We start from the raw sequence: 22,186 nt of genomic DNA, 5'->3' as shown, positions 1-22,186 counted from the left end.
TATTTATTTTGCAGAACTCAGGTCCTTGCGCTTGCCAGGGAAGTGCTTATTCTACTGAGCCATCTCCCCGGCCCCTAAATACTTATTTTTAGTAAATTAAAGAAACATTCTTAATCCTTATGCATTTCATCATGTATATCATATAGTTAATCACATTGCTACTTATAGTGTCTTTGATTTTTATTTATAAATGATCTTGCAGTAGCTATCTTTGTGCACATTGCATTTTCTGTTTTAGTATTCAGGATGTTCCACAAAGAAAAGAATTCTAAATGTGGATTTACTGGGCAGAAAAGCTACCTCATCTTTACCTTAGAATAAGAAAGTGATTATTTTGCCTGCATTAAATACTCTTAAAGTATGAAATAATTTTATAGGTAAAAGCATACCTTGATTTTTAAAATTTGTTTTTATAATTCTTATAATTTCCATTTGGTATACTTATCCATATATGTCCTATTTTTTTGTGGGACACTCTGTATTTTTAATTATCAATTTATATTAACTTGTTATAGTAATGATTCAATGCAATTTCAACATTGTCTTTTCTTTCTTTTTTTTTTTTTTTTTTGGCGGAACCAGGGATTGAACTCAGGCCCTTGCACTTGCCAGGGAAGTGCTTATTCCACTGAGCCATCTCCCCGGCCCCATCAACATTTTCTAATCTGTTGCTTGACTTTTTTGTGGCATTGGGTGAACCAAGGACACTCTACCACTGAGATATATTTCCAGCCCTTTTTAGTTTTTATTTTGAGACAGGGTTTCACTAAGATGATCAGTCTTGGCTCAAACTTGTGGTCCTCCTGCCTCAGCCTCCTGAGTAGCAGGAATTTACATGTGTGCCACTATGCCTGGCCCAATTTATTTTTGACATAATAGAAGTTCTGCTTTTTTAAGTCAAACATTACTTTTTTCTCTACTAATACTTTCACCAGAAATCCGAGTAAATACCTGCATTTGTTCTATTATTTTTTTTCATCTTTGAAACTTTACAGTTAATCGATGTGTGTTTAGTGCGATGGTATGAGGAATGTACTGGAACTTCCCTCCCCCAACAGATACCAAACAACTAATCAGCTAGTTCAGAATAATTAATTGCAATAACCCTTTTTTCCTTCAGGTGTTAAAAGTTCCATTTATTGTATATTTCTTCTTGATCTCTGTGCTGATAGCAAATTGTTTTAATTTTTACAACTCATGTTATACTTTTTTATTTCTTTTTCTAACAGGGTCTTACTATGTAGTTCAGGCTGGCCTTGAACTTACTGTGTAATCTAGAATGACCTTGAATTCTCAGTGATGTCCCTGCCTCAGCCTCCCAAACTGTAATTACAGACCTGCAACACCATACCCAGCAATATTTTAGCATTTGGATATGGCAAGCCTTTTTTCATAATTTGTTTTACTCATTCTCTCATAATTTTGCTTTTTTTCCAGGCATACTTTTTTTTAATTATTTTACATAATTTTTATTGGAATGGCAATCAGTATTAGTTATTTACGGGAGATTTAACACCTTTACCCTGTTCAGTTTTTCTTTTGAGGCACATATTTTAAGGGCTTCTTTAAAGAGTTTACATATTGCCACTACTGTGAAAAAATATTTTGTTTCTTGTATATATAATATATACCACTTTTGAGCACTAATTCATCCTTTAGGATTATACTAAGTATTTACCTAATTCAATCTCCAAATAAACCTAATGAAGAAAACACTTTTATCTCTACTTCCTAAAGGAGGAAACTAAGACTCGCAGCGTGGGCCTCACACTCAGATCTCTCTTCTGCCGACCTCAGTGCCTGGGACCTTTCCCACTCCACTGCGTGCATGTGAAAACTACTGCATTTTTTATGCTAATTTTCTATTCACCATGTAGGATTTTGAGGAAACTGTAAGTGAATTACAGATTTCAACTCAACATTGTTCATTCCCAATTGTAGCCTACTCAACAAGTTCTCTATTATATTTCAGAAAGCAATCACAAGAGAAACAAGAACTCTCAGTCCACTATCAGTGGAACTGATCGGAAGAGTCTTAGGAAGGCTTGTTAGCATGTAGTGCACGTAGTTTCAGAAGCACAAATGCTTCCATTTAAAAATTGCCTCTCCAACATTTCCTTAGACAAAAAAGCTTTCAGAAATCCAGGCATGGTGGCACACACCTATAATTCCAAGGCTCTGGGAGGCCAAGGCTAGAAGATCCCAAATTCATACCCAGCCTGGACAGCTTAGAGACTTAGCAAGAGTTCGTCACAAAATTTTAAAACCAAATTTTTTTTTTCTTAAAGAGCTGAGCATGTAGTTCAGTACAAATGAGTTGGGTTCAATCTCTAGTACTGTAAAAAAACAAAGAAAGATAGAAAGGAAAAAAGTTTTATTAGAGAATCATAATGTAGCACCAATACATCTAGCTGAAGTTATAACAGGAGAAATGAAAAGGGTTATCTGTCTCTTCGGAGGCAGCATCAGCATGATGAACAAGGGTGAGCAGCAGCCAGAGTGAATGCTGGGTAAGAGGAGGAATATGGGAATGAGGTGTGGTCCAGAAGCCAGTACAGAGGGGTAGGAACCTATTGTTCTTAATGAAGATGTCAGAGAATGCAAGAGATGTGAGCAGATATTTTAGGAAACTTAGTAGAGAGTTAATTGGGTGAGTGAGAGATGGCAGGAGACATAGAAACCAGCAGGAAGTAACCGCAATAGACTCCAGGGAGAAAGGTTGGCAGCTTAGATTGAAGGCATGGTCCTGGACACAGGAAGAAAAGATGTGAGAAGTATTTTTGAGGAAGAGTTGACAGGACAAATGCACTGTGGGATATAAGGGCTGTGATGATGTATCATCAGTTTAATAAGGTGGTGGGGGTTTCCTGTACCTTCTCCATGTCGTCCCAGTTGGTGATGATGCCATGTTCAATGGGATACTTGAGAGTTAGGATCCCTCGCTTGCTCTGGGCCTCATCCCCTACATAGCTGTCCTTCTGGCCCATTCCCACCATTACACCCTGCAATGCAAGAGAGAAGGGCAGAGGAACAAATTGGCCTCAAGGCTCAACACAGAAGGATTCAGGCACTGGAATGTCTCTGAAGGAGGAAGAGGAAGGGGACAGGGCCCTTCTTTTCCTGGAAACAGGATGGCAGAGATTAGGTTGGGTAGACATAGGTGAGAATGGAAATGACAGGAAGAAGAAGTGAAGGACTTCTTGTGGGATGGTCTCCTTTCTCCTAAGATAATCACACTTTCTGAGAGAAATCAAGGCCCATCACTCCACCTCTCACCTATTTCACATACAGAGAGAGAGAGAGAGAGAGAGAGAGAGAGAGAGCAGACTTCAACATGTCCACCTTAAATTCCCTTTGATGGTATTGATCTAACTCCCAGTCTTGTTTGTGCTATTTTCTCACATGCTTAAGCCCTCTGAGGTGCAGCTCTCCCTTTTCCTGTGACAATTCCCCTTTCCCAAACCCCTCCACTCATATTTAACCCTTTCCCAAAGCCCTCCTCTCAGATTTAACCCTTTCATCTGTTGTGTTCCTGTGAAATATTTTGCCTCTGTCACGGCTGATGATCTTAAGTTAGTTGTGTGTATGTTTTCACAAAATGCAAATTTCTTAAAAGCCAGGGCATTTTAAAATTGCATATATTTTAATTCTTCCAAACCTAGCAACATTCACATATAACCCAGACATAATACATTAGTGTATGCCTGCGGAACATTGGTTTTTGGCCTGAGATGTTTGTATTTTGAAAATCCTGCTTTATCAGTTAATCAGAAAACAGCACTGTTAAAAAAAAAAAAAAGTTGGGGGCCAAGCGTTTCCCTGGCAAGCTTAAGGGCCTGAGTTCAACCCCGCCCCCGTTCTGAAAAAAAAAAAATCTGTCAAAAAAATAAAAAAAAAGCATCCCTTGCCCCAGAACACACACACACACACACAGACACACACAGACACACACACACACACACACACACACACACACACACACACAGAAACAGAGAGAGGGAGACTAGAGGAAAGTAGGGAGGGAGAGAGAGAAAGAGGGAGGAGAAAAAGGTAAAGAGGCAGGGATGGAAAGGGAGGGAGGGACGGAGGGAGAAAGGGAGAGAAAGGGAGAGAGGGAGAGGAAGAGGGAAAGGGAGAGGGAGAGAGAGAGATCCACATAGTTTCCACCAGGTGGCTCCTAGTGTCAAAACCTTGGGTCCAGATGAGCACACACCTGGTGGCGAGGGCGGCCTACAATGGAGGGGAAGACAGCCCGGGGGGCATCATCTCCTGCGAAGCCTGCCTTGCACAGCCCAGAGCCATTGTCACACACGAGTGCAGTGGTTTCTTCTTCACACATAGTGAGTGTGGTTGAGTGAACTGGGGGCTGGAGCACCTTGGGAAATGGAGGAGAAGAGAACTAGTCAGTGATTCATTCAATCAAACTGGATGCAGTCCTTTTGACTTTGAGGCCCGACCTCCCCTGCAACCATTGTCTAGTTGCAGAAGGGACAGGTGTGACCTAGCTTCTCACTCCCTGGCAGTTGGCCTCTTCCCTCTACCCTGCTGTTATGGGCTGAACTGTGACCACCTGTCAAATTCCTAACCTCCAGTACCTCAGAATGTGACTGTACTTGGAGACATGGTCTTTAAAGTGGGCAATTAAGTTAAAACAAGGGCATTAGTTCAGTATAGCTGGTGTCCATTATAACTACTTCCATAGATGTCTCTATAAGAAGACACATGACACAGATCCACCCAAGAGGGGCCATATGAAGATACAATAAGAATGAGCCATCAATAAGCCAAAGAAATAGGCTCAGGAGAAGCCCAACACCTCTCTCTCTCTCTCTCTCTTTTTTTTTTTTCCAGAACCGGGGCTTGAACTCAGGCCCTTGCGCTTGCCAGGGAAGCACTTATTCCACTGAGCCATCTCCCTGGCCCCAAGAACATAAGTTTCTTTTGTTAAAGGTACTGGGAATTGAACTGAGGATCTTGCACTTGCCAGGCAGGTGCTGCGCCACTGAGCTATATTCCCAGCCCTTCTTTCATTAATGGCACCCAAACTAATACCTCCTTTTAAAGACTTGAGATGGATATAAATTTTCAGCTAGTGGACAGACTTGAGGGTTAGGAAAGGAGTTGAAAAATTTTGCTATATGGCTAACAAAGGATTATTATTTAAGGAATTCCTGCAGATCACAAGAAAGTAAGTAGCTTTACTATGCCTTGATACCCAGTAGCTGAGCTGGGTATGGTGGTAGATGCCTATAATTTATGCAATGGGGGGGGGACCTAGGCAGGAAAGTTGTGAGTTCAAGACCAGCCTGAACTGCACAGTAAGAACCACCTCAAAATTAAAAAACAAAAAGGAAAACAAAGATTTTTATTAGGAATACAGTAAAGGAAATGAAAATACTCAACAAAAAGTGCTTAGCTTCACTAGATATCAGAGGCATGTAAATTATATGACATTACTTTTCACCCATTATCTTGTTAAAATTCAAAGCTTTATAACAGATATTGGCAAGTATATGGGAAAGTGGGTTCTCTTTAGGGAAACACATGATTTAACAATTTGGAGCTACCCAAATGTCCAACTGAGAGGATACTGTACTGTAGCAAAGAAGGACAAGGTGGGTCTATAAGGATAAACAGGGGTAGTTCTGTGAAGCATTGTGCTGAGACCAACAGAATGGAATGTACAGCATAAAATCATTTTTGTGGCTACTTTTAAAAGCCTAGAACATTATCAGGTGTTTTTCATGACTTTCATCTTATGGGTGTAATTACAGAGCAAAAGTTCTGAAAGGACACCTTCTAGACTGGGCTCCGTGAGCAGCTCGGGGCGTGGGGAGGGGTTGGGAGAGGAGGGGCTGGGTTAGATCTGTGATAGTCTAACATTTGACAAGGAGGGTGTATTCACCTGTAGTTCACAGCATAAAAAATGAACAATATATCATTAAAGAAGAAAAGACACAAGAGTTATGAGGAACTAGGAGAAAGGCACCTTGAAGAGGAAGGGGTGGCCTGAGAGGATCGGGAAGGAAGGAGCATGAAGACAGACAGGACTCACTGCCCACTGCCTTGACCAGTGTTAAAAGTAGAGTCCTGGCTTCCAGTGCTGAGAGCCAAATCAAGACAGATATGGTGTGATGAAGGGAAGCAATTTCTCCAGTATCTGCTGTACTCCTCCCTCTCTCCTTTTCTTTTTTTTCTGAGTTAAAGACAGCGTCTGACAATTCTTGACCCTTGGTGATATAGGATGAGAAGATGTGGAACCTTGGGAGGCCTCCAAGCTGGGACCCCATGGGTAGGGCACAGGGGAAGTGGCAAGGGCCTTAGTGGAGTGGTGGGGCAGACAGACTTCTGAGGCTCAAGAAAAGAGGTGAGATAAGGAAAGAGAAAGCATCCATGTAGGAAGAAGGCTGAGGAGGTGTCACTCATGCTCCGCTGACTGAGCTAGCTGGGCGCCTTGAGAGGTGTTGTCAGAACGTGGTTCTGCCCAGAGGAGGAGAAATGCTGTGGATACCCAAATGGCCTTCAGCTAGCTGCAGCTAGACAGCAAGAGGAGATGATCACAGGCCTGCAAATACAAGGTCAGGAAGACAAAGCCAAGTGAAGCAGAGGTTTGTTGTCACTGGAAGGAAGTGCCTCCCACTTATGTTTAAAGCAAGGCTCACAGTAGGAGATAAGTCTGCTGTGACTTCCTAAACTCAGCTTTGCTTCAGCACTTTTGGTCCTCAGAAGCCCCCTGTAGCTTAGAAAATCAATCCCATCTCTCTGGCCTGGCTCCCAGGATGTCCATGTGGATGAAGACCTATGGCTGAGCAACAATACCTGAAAGCATATTTATACCTGGCTGAACAGTATCATCCAAAGGTGTTAATTAATGGGTGAATATCAACCTGTGATAAGTAGAAAGCTGTCATTGTGGAAGATAAACCAAATGAAATAATGAAAATGAAATGGCCAAAAGCACCTTCATGGTAGCTTTGTTTAAAATTACTAAAATTGGGCCAAGTGTACTGGTGCACACCTGTAAGCCCAGCATTCAGGAAGCTGAGGCAGGAGAATGGCTAAGAGTTCAAGGCCAGCCTGGGCTACGTAGTGAGTTGAAGACCAGCCTAGACTACACAGTGAGACCCTGTCTCAACAAACCAAAAATAAAATAAAATGACCAAAACTGAAACTGGACATGGAGGTACCTGCTTGTAATCCCAGTATTTGAGAGCTGAGGCAGGAGGAGCGCTGCAAATTTGAAACCAGCCTGGGCTACATAGTGAGTTCAAGGTCAGTCTGAACTACTTGAATTACATAGAGAGATCTTGTCTAAAAAAAAAAAAGAAAGACTGGAATAATAAAATAATAAATTGACCAAAATTAGAAACAATCTTAAGGTAAAAGAGGATATTGAATAAGTTGATTCCTCTGCACAATAGGGAAAGTGAAATATATAATGGCATGAACAATATGCCAGTTTCTCTGTTGCAACTTATGTTCAGTGTTTGTAGAAATGTATTTTTAATTTTAAAAAATATAGTCATATATATGACTATATAAAATAGGATTTCAGATAGCTTCTTTCAGGGCTTTGTAGAGATTGAATATATTCAATTTATATGTTTGGAGACTAAGTCTCAAAGAAATTAAAGGGCTTGGTCAGAGACCTCCCAGCCAGAAAAGGCTGGGACCAGGCGTGGCATCCACCCTGGACAGGTTCAGATCTTGAGCTTGTGCCTTTCCCATCACTTCAGTGAAACTTCAGTCATAACTTCTCCATGTTTGGTATTTGTGCTTCTGCCTGTTTCTCTGGAGCTGTTGGCAGCAAAACAAAGGGGTCTGTGTCCTTTCCTCTCTGTGAAACTCTATGTTTCTCCTTTGCCAGGACCAGGTCTGAAGTAACATTTACAGCATTAGCGCTTGGCCCAGTGCTTAGCACACAATAGGTGCTCAATAAGCACAGGGTAGCAATCCCATATCCTAGCGGCCACTCCAGCCCTGGTCTGTTCTTGTCTTCTGGGGCCCTGAATGCTTGATTTGGAGCCATACAGGCTCAGCAAAAGGCTAAGCAGCCCTGTCTAGCAGGAGATCTGAGGGAGACCAGACTCTCAGCAGAGGACAGATAGCCAGGAGGCAAAGCTGTACCTCTGGGGCTCTCCTGTTCTTGGTCCCCCTAGCAGCCCTCTCTCAAGTGATTTATAGTTTGAGCCCCTCTGGCTTTTCAATAAACCCTTTTGTCTCCCTCCTTGTGTTCCCTACACAGAAAGATTCAGAGACTTTGACTTTGTTTCCCAAATAGCGGGGCTGCTTAGACAACCTGCACAGGGACTTCAAGCTGTCAACACCACCATTCTCTGGCACTTCAGGGGCTTTAGATCCACTTTTCTGAAGCAGAAGCAAAGGAGAAGTGAGGGCAGGGAAAGCAGGTGAGAGGCGGCAGCCCAGAGCCTCGTTTGGGCCCCACTGGCCCAGGGAGAGGGCCTCTGTCCTGGACTCAGACTCCTGCAATGTCTCTGCCAGGAGAAATTCTAAACCATCCTCAGCTCTTTCTGGTAATTTGTGGCTACTCTTGAGCAAGTCAGCTGAACCTGAGCCAAAGTCACTGCGGTTTCCTGGGGTCACAACCACTTTGCACTCATGGGAAGCTGAGGAATTTTTCTGGCAGTGTTAGCATGTACCACATCTGGGCTTCGTTGAGGATCTCGTGGGGTTAGAAACTCAGCTTTTATTATTTCTCCCCCAGAGGTAGCCAGAAACCAGACATAATGAGTGCAAATAACTTGCTCACTTAGCCATCTTCCTGGCCACCCTCAACTCAGTGGGAGGACAGAGGCGCAAAGTCTCACGCGCTCATCCAAATGGGACAAGTTTGACTTCAGACCTCCTCCTACTTTTGCTTTCTTCGCCTTTACCCCCCTCCTGGCACACCTTTCCTCCAGCGCTATGTCCATCCCCAGCTCTGCTATGGAAATGGAAATGCTAACATCCATGTTGCAAGATGATGGATCCAAGGAAATACTGGAAGCAAAAATGCTGCATAAATTGGAAATCAGAATAGGCAAACTCAGGCCTATTTTTATGAAACCCATGAACCCAAGGATGATTTCTAAATGGTTGAAAAATTGCAGTAGAGGGGCCGGGGAAATGGCTCAGTGGAACAAGCGCTTCCCTGGCAAGGGCAAGGGCCTGAGTTCAATCCCCGGTTCCGCAAAAAAAAAAAAAAAAAAAAAAAAAAAAATTGCAGTAGAAGAATAGCATATGGCATCTGAAAATCATAGGAAATTCAACTTAGTGTCTATAAGTAAAGTTTCATTTGAATACAGAAAGCCCATACATTTCCGCATTGTCTAAAGCTGCTTTTGTTACAAAAGCAAAATTGAAAGTAATTGTAGGAGACTTTCAAGCTTTTGAGGCCTAAAATGTTTAATATCTGACCCTCTACAGAAAATATTTGTCAACCCTATTGTAAAGGACCACAAGAAACTTCTTATTAATCTTATTCTTTTCTGTTAAAACTTATTCCCAGGATACAGTTTGGAAGGAATTACATGATCTACTTCACAAAATGAATGACCACTGAAGTTTGAATTTATGCCAGTTCCCAAAGATGTTTCATTTTAGTAGAAAGCTTTAGCTGTAAAAGGAAAGTCTATAGAGGGTGGGGTTTCTAACATTAGGGATGTAATATTGGGCAAGAGCTCCAATGACATAGAAATAACTGTCTACCTACTATTATCTGCCATCTGTCTGTCTGTCTGTCTATTTATCTACCTACGTACTTACCTATCTTCAGGACATTGAATGTTCCCCAACGGCTTATATGCTAAAGGCTTTAACAGGGTGGCATAATGAGAAGGAGGTGGAATCTTTAGAAACTGGGCCTAGTAGGGCGTCCCCAGGCTATCAGGGGTATGCTATTGAAAGAGAATGTGGCCCTCTGGCCGCTTTCTTTTCTGATTCCTGGCTTGTAGATGAGCAATCTTTCTCAGCATGCACTCTTGCTCCAAGAATAAGGGCCAAGGGATCATGGCCTGGAGACTCTAAAACTGAGAAGAATAATAAACCTTTTCTCTTTATAAGTAAGTTATCTCAGGTGTTTTGTTATAGTGATGGTAAGCTAATATACATAGGATCAGAAAATCTGGCAAAGAGAAGTCATTTCATGAAAAATAAAGACACAGAGGAAAATTCTAACAGTACTCTAGTTGACTTTTTCAGACTCACATAGCCAACCACCTGTTGTGTGTTCACATGCACATCTACCTCCATTCCCTCCTGAGCTCAGCATACATTTCTAGGACAGCTGTCCTTATTTCTGGCTTCTATCTGGAATTACCCTCAGAGAATCACCACACCCACACCAAACACCCTGCTATTTCTCTCCTCTCTCCCAGCCAATCACCAGCCCTTCTTACTCTACCTCTGTGCGATTGATGCTACCAGCTCAGGTCTTCTGCAAAGCAGTACCACTCTCGCCCCACAGCTGCCAAAGCAGTCCCTTCACAATGCAGATCTCTCGCTGCCACCCTCTAAGTTAAACCTTTCCATGGTGCCCCAGTGTTCGTTCATTACTTCAGCACACAAAAAGTAGAGGATTCATCCTGCCCACACCCCTTGAATTTTTCTCCATTCATGCAATCCATAGTTCTCGTCCACTTATCTATCTCTTCCAGTGATTGCAGAAGTTCCTACACTGTCTCTCAGGGACAGGGCCTTACATATAGGCAATGCTCAATAAATACAAGTGGACAAGACAAAAGGAAGAAGGAAATGTCATGATGTCAAACTGCCAGTGCCAGTGTCTCATCTCGAGCCTCACATATAGAATTTCACCTGTTCACAGCAGGTTCTCCAGCGCTACCCATCTCTGCCTCTTTTCAATCCAAAAGCTAGTCTCAAAGTAAGACCCACATGCAAATAGTATGCAAAGTGTGTTCCCAGACCAGCAGCCTCAGCTTCACCTTGTCACCTGAGACTCCTCAGCAATGCAATTTATTGCCCCTCCTCCTGGCCTACTGAATGCTTTTTAGAATCTGGGTGGGATACAGGACCACCTATGTTTTAGCAAGCCTTTCTGGTGATTCTTAAAGTTGGATAATTCAGGCCCAGGCCTGGCCTTGTTGAGCTGATTACTGTACTTTATACATCTGCTCTTTACAACAGAGCTACCAAGTGGATCCTGCTAAAACTGCTCCAAAATTTTAGAGATGAGAAAACTGAGACCACTCCATAGCTTCCGCAGCCAGGCAGGTTGCCTCTGAGGTCCTGTACCATGGAATGAGCCTGCTTCAGCTGTTAAGAGATGCTAGTGGGTTCTGACCATGAAAGTGGTAGTGGCCTCCCTGTATCATTTCTTCTTGATTCTTGGCACATGCATGTCTACATGTGTGTGTTTTAGGGTGAGGGAATAATGCCCATGGCAGGTGACTTCACAGCTGCATGTAAGTCTTACAGATAAATGGCTTCATTGTTTTGGGCTTCATTGTCCTCATCAAAGGTCAATCAAGGAGCTGTTTCCCAAGTTCCTTCTAGTCCAAAAACTTAATGGTGCTAAGGACTGTTGTCTTGACGTTGTCTTTACCCTAGTCCTTTTCCTCGTCCCACAGTGATGCTAGAGCTTTTTTAGACTGTGAAAATTCTCCATTCGCCTTAGCCAAGCACAAGTCAAAGGACAGAGAGACCCAGTAGGGATGGAAGGAAATAGTATCCTGTTGCCAGTCTGCACATCTGATGAACACCAGGATCCCCAGTGCTTTTCCTCACATAGCTTAAGAAGAAAATGCTTCTCTGCCAAGTATCTGCTCCCTAGGACAGCTACCCAGACATTCTAACTCAGGACAAAGGACATTTGGGTGAGCAGGGCAACTAGAGGCAGTAGGGACCATATCCCAGGTGCCTCCTGGCCTGAGAGGAGGGAGCATAATTCTAAACTATCTCTGCTCCAGGATGCCCTCCAGGAACAGAAAGGCCTTTTCTAGACAGGCAGCAATGTGCTTGCAGGCTCTGCCACCACCAAGGGGGACACATGACCTGGGCCAGCATCACAGAAGCCAGGCCAATCTGGAGGCACTGCCAGCACCCAGGAGGCCAGGCAGCTCCAGAAAGGAAGAAGTTGCAGAAGGCGTGTAGTACTCACCAAGGGTGTGAGAGGTCCTCCTCCTGGGAACTGAGAGCTGCTGTATCTTGGGTAGAAATACCAGAGCAATATAAAACCCCAGAGGCGGATCTTCTTTAAACAGAGTCCCTAAAAAGGCCAGCTGACGGTGTGTAAGCAATATTACCATATAAGGTGGTTTTCTCAATAAATTGGCCTTGGGGGGTGTGTGGAAGAAAGGGTGGGTAGAGTGAATTATCATTTGAAAAATGTATGCAAAAGGATTCGAGTGGCAACAGCCCCAGTGCTGGTGGATTTGTTCCTTTTATGCTGCACTTGCATAAACAAAACTTACACCAGGCCTTATAAGCTGCCCAGAGCAAGTCCAGACGCAACTCTGCTCCCGGAGAGCGAACCATACCAAGAATGGCAGTGGGCCTCTGCCGCCCACACCTCCCTCCTCGGGCTTGCTGCCCACTGCTCCGGGGTCTGCCTGGGACACTCATGCTGTATCCCCAATTCAGGTGCAATTATGTTTTTTCTAGTGCAAGCCTGGGACAACCAAAAGGGGAAAGGAAATGTCTGTCCTGGAAAAGAAATCCCATGTCTCCTGTCACTTTTTACCTTGCCTTCCCAGGTCTCCCTAAGCCTCTTCTGGAACTTTGCTTGCTGCTAACTCTTTTCCTCACTGAGTTCCTTCTATCAGTCCCTAATTACTGGAAATTACAGACCAAGGACTTGTCTTGGGCTGAGACATGCCCAACAAGGCTCATAAACCTGTAGACATTTCCACAGTCCTGTGGTTCTTCCTTGTCTTTTTATAACTCGTGAATTTTCCCTGGGTAGCTGATAGTGTGGGGCGTATGCCACAGTCCCAATGTCTCACACCTGAGCCTGACTAAAATTACCAGTTGCTTGTTAGAGATTTCCATCCAAGTGACTCATGGCTCTTCCAGCTCAGCTATCCCAAACTGACCAAGTCTCCCTTAATTGCAAAGCTACTGTGCCTTGGGGGTTCGCGCTCTCTGTGTCCTTTCTCTCAGTCCTTCAAGCCAGAAGACAATCACTCAAGAAGGCTTTCTTTCCCTTGCACACCAGTAGCCAATGGGCAGCCTTCCTGGTTCTGAACTATGTTTTCTCTGGGTCCTCCTCTCATTCTAAGCTTAGGCTCTGGACCTGTTTGACCTGGAAGTGAGACACAGCTCTTTTCTAGGCTTTCCTGCTCCTGCTCCACTTTTAAACCTAGCTGTTTCCAAAGTCTGAGGCCACCAGCATGTGGTGTGAAGCATTACCATGACATGGGCAGATGTCAGAAATGTAGTTTCTCAGGTTTCACATAGACTATTGAGCCAGAAGCTGCAGTCAGTTACCAGGGTTTTACAGGCCCCAACCCCAAACCACACCCATAGGACCTGGAAACTTACCCTTCCGTTTAAGAATTATGCACTGAACACCAGCCATGAGCAGGGACTAGTAGGTAGTTTTGATACACAGGAACCAATGGACAGGGAATTCCTAAACCAGATGCCTAAGGCACTCTCTTCTTTCCTAGTATGAAGAACCCCACCCTTAATATTTATTTCTTGATATTCTTTTATTGTTTTGGTTTCAAAAATTCAACAAAAGGGACTCGATGACCATTCACAGAGCAGACTGAAGAGGAATGCCAGGGGACTTGGATCTCAACTATGGGACAGTATTCCAGTTACTGAACTTTCAGCAAGTGGGTCTTTTGAACTACATGATCTTCTTCGGGAAGGTTTTCCATGTATGAAACATGAACTGTTACCAAGTCATGCTCTTGAATTATCAGAAAAAAAATTTCCAGCTCAACCAAGATAAAATTAATTTTTCCACACTGAGAAACATCCAAAGTCTGTTTGCTCATCTAAAATTACAAATGGAATTCAAAGCAGAACAGTAGGTTCAGCCTCTTCCATTTCTTCTAGCTCAAACCTTTCACTGGATGTTTTGAGGGATAATGATGAGACTATCTGATTTGAAGATATTCTCAATGATCCATCCCAAAGTGAGCTCACAGGGGGACCATGACTGATGGTGGAATATAAACTTGGCTTACTGTGATATGTGTGTGTGCTGTTAATGGACCAGAGGGGCCATCATGTTGTAGTTGTCTTTTGTTATAATTTGATGTATATGACATTAAAAATGGAGGCATCTAAGAATGTTTGCCTAAAAAAGAAAATTCAACAAAAAAATTCAAATACAAAAATATGTATGTTAGAAGAAAATGTCTCCTGTACTCCCATACAGGTCTGAGTTAGAGATGGTCACTGTCAATACAATGGTATGTGTAGTGTTTCAAATGTTTATTTTATAAAAATTGGATTGTCATCACATATTTTTTACTACTGTTCTGAAAATTGTCATATTCTTTTATTACTCTTGGATGTCTTTCCAAATCAGCACATATAATCTTGTTTGTTGTTGAGGACTTTTTTTTTTCTTTCTTTCTTTTTTTTTTGGTACCAAGTATCAAACTCAGGGCCTTGTGCTTGATAGGCAGGTGCTGCACTGCTGAGCTCCTATCATCTCTCTTTAATTTTGCTCTTTAGGTCACTTATATTTGGGGGGTTCTCATGCAAGAGAAACTACAATAGTTGTCTTCCTGGGGCCGGGGAGATAGCTCAGTAGGATAAGCGCTTGACTGGCAAATGCAAGGATCTGAGTTCAATCCCCAGTTCCGCAAAAAAAAAAAAAAAAAAAAAAAAAAAGTTGTCTTCCTGTGTCCGATTATTTATATCAGCATTATGGTCTCAAGATCCATCCATTTCCTTTCTATCTTTTTTTTTTAATGTATTTGGTACAGGGTCTCACTACATAGCTTGGACTCGTAGTGATCCTCCTGTTTTCAGCCTCCCCAGTGCTGGGATTATAGGTATGTGCCACCACACCCGGACTCATCCATTTTCTTTTGAAAGACCCACATTTATTGTTCTGGTTTGTGTCTAGATGTCCCCCAGAAGCCTCATGTAGTTTTAGATGGAGCTTTTCAGAGCTAGCTGAATCTAGAGTATGTGATTTGTGGGTCAATACTGGAATTATGAGGGCTATACCTGCCCTAAAGCAGGGAGCCTGCATACAATGTAAGGGATAGAAAGAGGCTCGTTCTCTCTCTTCCTCCTTCCTCTCCCTCTCTCCCTTCCTCTCTTCATCCGTCCCTCTGTCTCTCCCCCCACCCCTGTGGCTTTTCATGTTTTCCACCACCATGAATGGTTCCCCCTCTGCCATTTGTCACCCTGCCTTGGTGCCAGCTGATTATGGACCAAAACCTCTGCAAACAGTGAGCTAAATAAACCATTCCCCCTTTAACTTTGGGTGTCAGGTATTTTGTCTCATCAACCAGAAAAGTAACCAAGGCATGTATCTTTCTTTATGGCTAAGTAGACTCAACCCAGATGTCTCCCTGTATTGCTCAATCTGGTCTAGAACTCATGGGCTCAGGCACCCCTTTTACCTCAGCATCCTGATTAGCTGGGATTACAGATGTACTGGCTTAATCATAAAGTTCTAAAAGAAGGATTGTACGATTGAGAAATAACGTGAAATACTGATGGAAACTGACAACTTGTCTTCCGAAGTACTAGTTTATGCCAAGAGTGTAAGAAACCACCTTCTTCACCTGGTTTGAAACTACTCAGAGTTAATCCTTTTTCCCCCAATTAACATTTGCTTATTACATTTAGAAACATGCTAATTTTCACACGAACCATCTTATAATTGTTTGGCTTTTTTCTTAACTATAAAATGGCATATGATTGCTTAAGCAGAGAAAGAAAAATATGAGAACAAGCTGTTCGTATCTGGAGCCATTGCCTTCGGTGGGCAGCTGGTTGGACCCATGGCTGTGGTCTCTGTCTCTTCTTGTGCCCAAAGGAACCACGTGAAATATTGGCAATTATTCATATTTTTAAAATATTTTTCAAAAAAAAATATTTTTCCTAATCTGAAAAAAGAAGCAAGCAGCATTTTCTTGTCTCAAAATTAAAATTTAAGATTATGTGTAACTACTGTAATGTGAATGAAGATTCACATTCATTTGCTCGGTCTTGGAGTGAACCTCCTGTTGTCAGCCTCCCCAGCGCTAGGTTACAGGGCTGCATCACCACACCCGGTGTTGGTGGCCAGTTCAGCGAGCTTGGGGGTGAGGCTGGTATGGCATGTGGTCCCCGGGATCGAACCCCAGTCCCTGCACTTGCCTAAGCAAGCGCTTAGTCCGCTGAGCTATCTAGCCAGGCCTTAATTTGCTAACTTAAAAAAAAGAATTATTTCTCTTTGAGAATGCCTGGCTTATGTTCTTGTCAATTTTTCTATTGAGTTGTTTGTCTTTTGGGGTTTTTTGTATATCACAGTAGTGATATTATAAACCTTTTGTCTATTACAAGTGTTGCAAATACTTTCCTTTCTGTTTAACATTTTGACTTTTGATATGGTCTGGTAGAATTTGTCTTAATGAAGTTTAATCAAATGTTTTTCTGTTTTGAAGTGTGTCTTTCATAACATTCTTAGGAAGGTTTACACTTTTTTAATTAAAACAATTCAAATTGTGGTAAAACACATAATATATACTATCTTTAAAAATATTTACTATCTTAACCATTTAAGAATTTACAGTATTGCATTATTTTATATATTCACATTGTATACAACCAATCTCTGGAAAATTTTTACCTTCCAGAGTTGAAATTTTCCTTCTTTTTTTTTATATTTTAAAGAGACAAAAACAGTTAAAAAAAATAAGAGAAATGATTCAGAATTTGACAAAACAAAACAATAGGAATTCAATGATGGTTGTTATATTGTCTTCTAATTAGTTGTTTAGCAGGTAGAAGCATGGGCCAGGGAGATAGCTCAGTAGAATAAGGGCTTGCCGCAAGCACAAGGGTCTGAGTTCAATTCCTGGTTCTACCAAAAAAAAAAAAAAAAAAAAAAGGTCAAGAGTCATTAGGAAGGGAAAAGAAAAAAAAATTAAGCATTAACTGCTTCTTTTGACAAGCCAGCAGAAATCAGTGGTATAATTATCCAAGCAATCCTGTACATACACATAAATACATCTTTTCCTTTCCTCTTTCTTTTTTTTGTCCTTTTCTTCATCCCAGCTGTTTCTTCCATTTGAACAGATTCTTTCCCTTCTACAGTACCTTTTGCAACTTTCAGATTTCATTTAATCTTTCAGGTTCTTAAACTGGGGTGACAAAAAAAATAAACTGGGGTGACAATACAATGTTTACATATGTGGGTCTGATTTATGTCACTCATGAGTAAGGTCTCTAGTTGTATCCATTTACCTATAAAAACCTTTCATTAGAAAAAAAACCAAACCTTTCGTTTATCTTTTTTATATCTGAGTAATACTCCATTGTGTGAAAATGTTACATCTTTTTTTTTTTTTACCCATTCTTCAGTTGATGGGCATTTGTGTTGTTTACAGGATTTAGCCATGATAAATTGCACTGCTATAAACATGGATGCACATATATCATTGTCATATGATTTTGGCAGTTCTGGAAAAATACCCAGAAGGAGAATAGCTGGGTTGAATAGAACTGCAATACTAGCTTTTTGAGGAATCTCCACACTGATTTCTACAATGATTGTACAAGTCTACACTGGTACAACAGTGGAGAAGTGTTCCTTTCCCTCCACCCCCAGCCAGTCCAGCCTTTGTTGTTGGTTGACTTTTTTTAAAAAAAACGTATTTATTGTAGGGTTTACAGGGTCTCACTGCAGAAATTGGACTCATAGTGAGTCTCCTGTTTTCAGCCTCCCAAGGGCTGGGATTATAGGCACACACCATCACGCCCAATCTCAATCACTATCTCAGCGGACCTCAGGGGCAGGGCCAACAGAGCATGCTGGGGATCGAACCCCAGTCTCTGCATCTGCCTAGCAAGTGCTTTAATCTGCTGAGCTATTTGGCTGGCCCTTGACTTCTTGATGATAGCCATTCTTTCTAGAGTGAGATGGAATCTCAATATTGTTTTTTTTTTCAAAATTTTATTGATAAACAGATAGCAATGAGACAGTTTCAAATCAAATCGGAAGTACAGATTCAACAAATAACACACTGCATATATTCTTCTTAGTGGTTAATTGCTGTACAAGATGCGGACTTGAGATCCTATTTACAAACACCATTAGAACAAATCATTCTATTCATTAAGAGAATGCAACTACATATCTATCCTAACCACTTTGAATACACAGATACAAAATGGACATTCATCTGTCTACCCCATTTTTTCTAAGTTCCGTTATTGAATATTATAGGTGTGTAAACTCAGCAAAATAGTCTAAAAGAGTCCAGTAGACCATAATAGCATTGGGTCTTCTGTTCAACAGGCAATGTCAGAAATTATTGACCTGAGTCCCCCACAGCTCAACATAACAGCATGGTTTTACTTCCTATATTTCGTCTTCATACTTTTCTACTGGATGGTTAAGACCAAGGTAAAGCAGGACCTGTGCAACAAGAGTTGTAGCTTTTTGGTCTGAGAAGGTCAGTGAAATCCCCTCAGGATTTATCCTGAGATCCTGTACCTCAGATTGTAGAACCTTTATCAGTGCAGCCATGTGGATGAGTCACGGCCATTGCTTGGCCAATGTGCTCTCTGTGAAAGCCTGAGAGAGTGTTTTCTCCCCATGTGACTCTCCTTAGGCACACTCTACATCATCGATCACTTTCCACTTTGGCCCCATAATCTTCTTGATCAGAAAATTTGGGACACTACCGAGGTACATGATGTTACAGTACAAGTTCTCATATGTCCTGAGTCTTAAATGACCTTACCAATATTGTTTTAATTTGCATTTCTCTAAAGACCAATGATGTTGAACTTTTTTTCATATTTTTATTTGCTATTTGTAGTTCTTCATCTGAGAAGTATGTGTTCATCTCAGATCTCCATTTTTGGATTGGATCTTAGAACTTTGGTCTTAGAACTGATTTTTTTTTTTTTTTGAGGAACCAGAGATTGAACTCAGGTCCTTGCACTTGCCAGGAAAGCACTAATTCTACTGAACCATCTCCCCAGCCCCTTAGAACTGATTTTTAAAAAAATTTTATATGTTCTAGATAGAAGTCCTTTGTGTGAGGGACAGTCAACTAAAAAATTTTTCCCAAGTGGGTTTTCTTTTTACTCTGCTGGTGATTTTTAACAAGGAGAAAATTTTCAAAAACATGAGATCCCAGTTGTTGATTCTTTGAAGTATTTCCCATGCAGTTTGATTTTTGTTCATGAACTCTCTACCTACCCCTATGTCTTCAATATTTCTGCCTGCTTTCTCATCCAGTAGATTTAGTTTTTATGTTTTGATATTTAAATCTTTGGCCCATTTTTACTTTAGTGCATGGGGATAGACACGAGTATAGTTTTATTCGTTGGTATATGAAAGGTCAGCTTTTTCAGCACCTTTAATTAAAGAGGCTATCTTTCTTCCAGTGAACATGCTTGGTCCCTTTGTCACAAATAAGGTGGCTGAGTATGTTTTTAGTTGGGTTTACATCTTCTGATCTGTTCCATTGATTCTCAGGTCTGTTTTCTTTTTTTTTTTTTTACCAGTACCACGCTGATTTTACCACAGTAGCTTTCTAGTATAGTTTCAAGTCAGAAATTGTGTCCCCCCCTGCCTTTTCTTTGTTACCCAGGATTGCTTTTGCTATTCTAGGTCTCTTCTGGTTCTAGATGAATTTTAGGAATGTGTTCTCTAGATCTGTGAGATATACTAATGGTATTTTAATCAGGATTGCATTGAATCTGTGTAGCAATTTTGAGAATATGGCCATTTTCACAATGTTGGTTCTTCCTATCCAGGGGCAAGGAATATCTTTCTATTTTCTAAAATTCACTTTGGTCTCTTCTTTCAGAGTATTTTAATTTTCATTGTATAATCTTTTACTTTCTTTGTTAAATTGAATCCTTAGTCTGTCTGTCTGACTTTCTTTCTTTCTTTCTTTCTTTCTTTCTTTCTTTCTTTCTTTCTTTCTTTCTTTCTTCCTTTCCTTTTCCTTCCTTCCTTCCTTCCTTCCTTCCTTCCTTCCTTCCTTCCTTCCTTTTGGATGTTGTTGTGTAAGGTGTGGTTTCCCTAATTTCTCTCTCTCAATGAATTAATTATTTGTATACAAAAATGCTTTGATTTTTGAGTGTTGACTTTGTATCCTGCTATACTAATGAATTTGGTTGTTAAATCTACAAGTCTCTTGGTAGAGTTTTTTGGGTCTCTATGTAGGGTATCATGTCATCTGTGAATAATGTTAATTTCTCTTCTTCTTTTCCAATTATTATTTCTTTTATTTCAGTCTCTTGCCTAATTTCTCTGGCTAATGTTTCCAGAATTATGTTGAACAGGAGTGGTGACAGTGGATATCCTTGTCTTGTTCCTGAGTTTAAAGTGAAAGTTTTTAGTTTTTATCCATTTAATATGATGTTTACTGTTGGTTTGTCATAGATGGCCTTTATCGGATTGAGGTAAAGACCATCCATTCTGATTTTCTATAGACATTTATCGTGAATGAGTGTTGGCATTTTTCAAAAGCTTTTTCTGCATCTATTGAAATGATCATGTGAGTTGTGTCTTTGGCTCTGTTGGTGTGATGTATTACATTTATTAATTTGTGTATACTGAACCATTCCTGTATTCCTGGAATTAATTTCTCTTGGTTGCAATGCATAATATTCTTGATGATTAGCTGCATTCTGTTTGCTAGTATTTTATTGAGGATTTTTTGCATCTATCTTCATTAGAGAAATTGTCCTATAGTTTGGGAGAATAGCTTCCCTTTCAATTTCATTGACGAATTCAAGAAAACTTGTCATTAAATTTTCTCTAAATTTCTTGTAGAATTCAGCCGTGAGTCCATCGGGACTTGGGTTTTTCTTTATTCTTTGTTGGTAAGATTTGTATTATGTCTTCAATTTCATTGACTGATACTGGATTATTCATAATTTTTGTATCTTCCTGATTCAGTTTTAGTAATTCATATGTATCTAGGAATCTGTCCATTTATTCTGTGTTTTCAATCCTGTGAGAGTAAAGATTTTTGAAGTAGGTATTGAAAATTTTCTGAATTCCCATAGGGTCTGTAGCAATTTCACCCTTTTTATTCCTTATTGCATGAATTTGGATTTTTTCTTTCCTTTTTTGATAAGGTTGGCTATGGTTAGATTTATCAATTTTATTTATTCTTTCAAAGAACCAACTCTACAATTCACTAATTATTTGTATTGTTTTCATTGTCTCCATTACATTAATTTCTGCTCTGATATTTATAATTTATAATTGCCTACCTTGGGCTTTCAGCTTGACTTGCTCCTAGGAGCTTGAAGTGTGGCATAAGGTAGTTTTATTTATTTATTTATTTTTGTATTTAGTACAAGGTCTACAGGGTCTCACTATGTAGATCGTACCCTAGTGATTCTCCTGTTTTCAGCCTCTCAAGTGCTGGGATTATAGGCACATGCCACCATGCCCAACCTCAATTGCTATCTCAGCACATCCCAGGGGCGGGGCCAGCTGGGCACGCCGGGGATTGAACCCCAGCTGCTGCTCTCTGCCTAAGCAGAGCTATCTGTTGAGCTAGCTTAGTCTGCTGAGCTATCTGGCTGGGCCACAGGTTGTTTATTTTTGCTTGTTCTTTTTTCCTGATGTGAGAATTTAGTATAAGTTTTCCTCTGAGTACTACTTTCATTGCGTCCCACAGGTTCTGGTAAAATATATCTGCAAAATTTGTGTTTGATTGTAAATACTGCTTTTTTTCTTCTTTAATATTATTTATTTATTTATTTATTTTTGATGCTATGCATTTCAAACTCATAGTGATCCTCCTATCTCAGCCTCCCCAGTGCTGGAATTTCAGGTGCACCCCACCACACCTGGTTTCTGGGCAGGCTCTCCCAGGGTTCCAGGACTGGCATGGCATGCTGCACTGAGGAGCAAACCTTGCACTTTCCAGGTAGGCACTTAGACTGCCTTGCTTTTTTACTATCCCTCTTCTTTAATTTCTTCTGTTATCCATTGATTGTTCAGGAGGGTATTGTTTAATTTTCAAGTGTTTATGGAGTTTTTGTCAATAATTTTGTCAATAATATA

The 22,186-nt window shown here is 41.0% G+C and overlaps 1 protein-coding gene across 1 annotated transcript in view; it reads right to left on the bottom strand.

The window, feature by feature from the left end:
- The window catches only part of Actg2 (actin, gamma 2, smooth muscle, enteric), a 22,417-nt gene extending 10,193 nt beyond the window's left edge, over positions 1–12,224 (bottom strand). Inside the window, exons 1-3 of the mRNA XM_004634096.2 lie at positions 12,119–12,224; positions 4,214–4,375; positions 2,874–3,002 (exon numbers count right to left, since the gene is read on the bottom strand). Coding sequence (XP_004634153.1) covers positions 2,874–3,002; positions 4,214–4,339 — 255 coding nt within the window. The 5' untranslated portion in view covers positions 4,340–4,375; positions 12,119–12,224. The remainder of the gene's footprint in view (positions 1–2,873; positions 3,003–4,213; positions 4,376–12,118) is intronic.
- Between the last annotated feature and the right edge of the window lie 9,962 nt (positions 12,225–22,186).

This window comes from Octodon degus, unplaced genomic scaffold (genome assembly GCF_000260255.1).
Source record: "Octodon degus isolate 3935 unplaced genomic scaffold, OctDeg1.0 scaffold00058, whole genome shotgun sequence".
Lineage (NCBI taxonomy): Eukaryota > Metazoa > Chordata > Mammalia > Rodentia > Octodontidae > Octodon > Octodon degus.
Note: the sequence above shows the minus strand (reverse complement) of the source record. Positions and strands in the feature narration are given on the sequence as shown.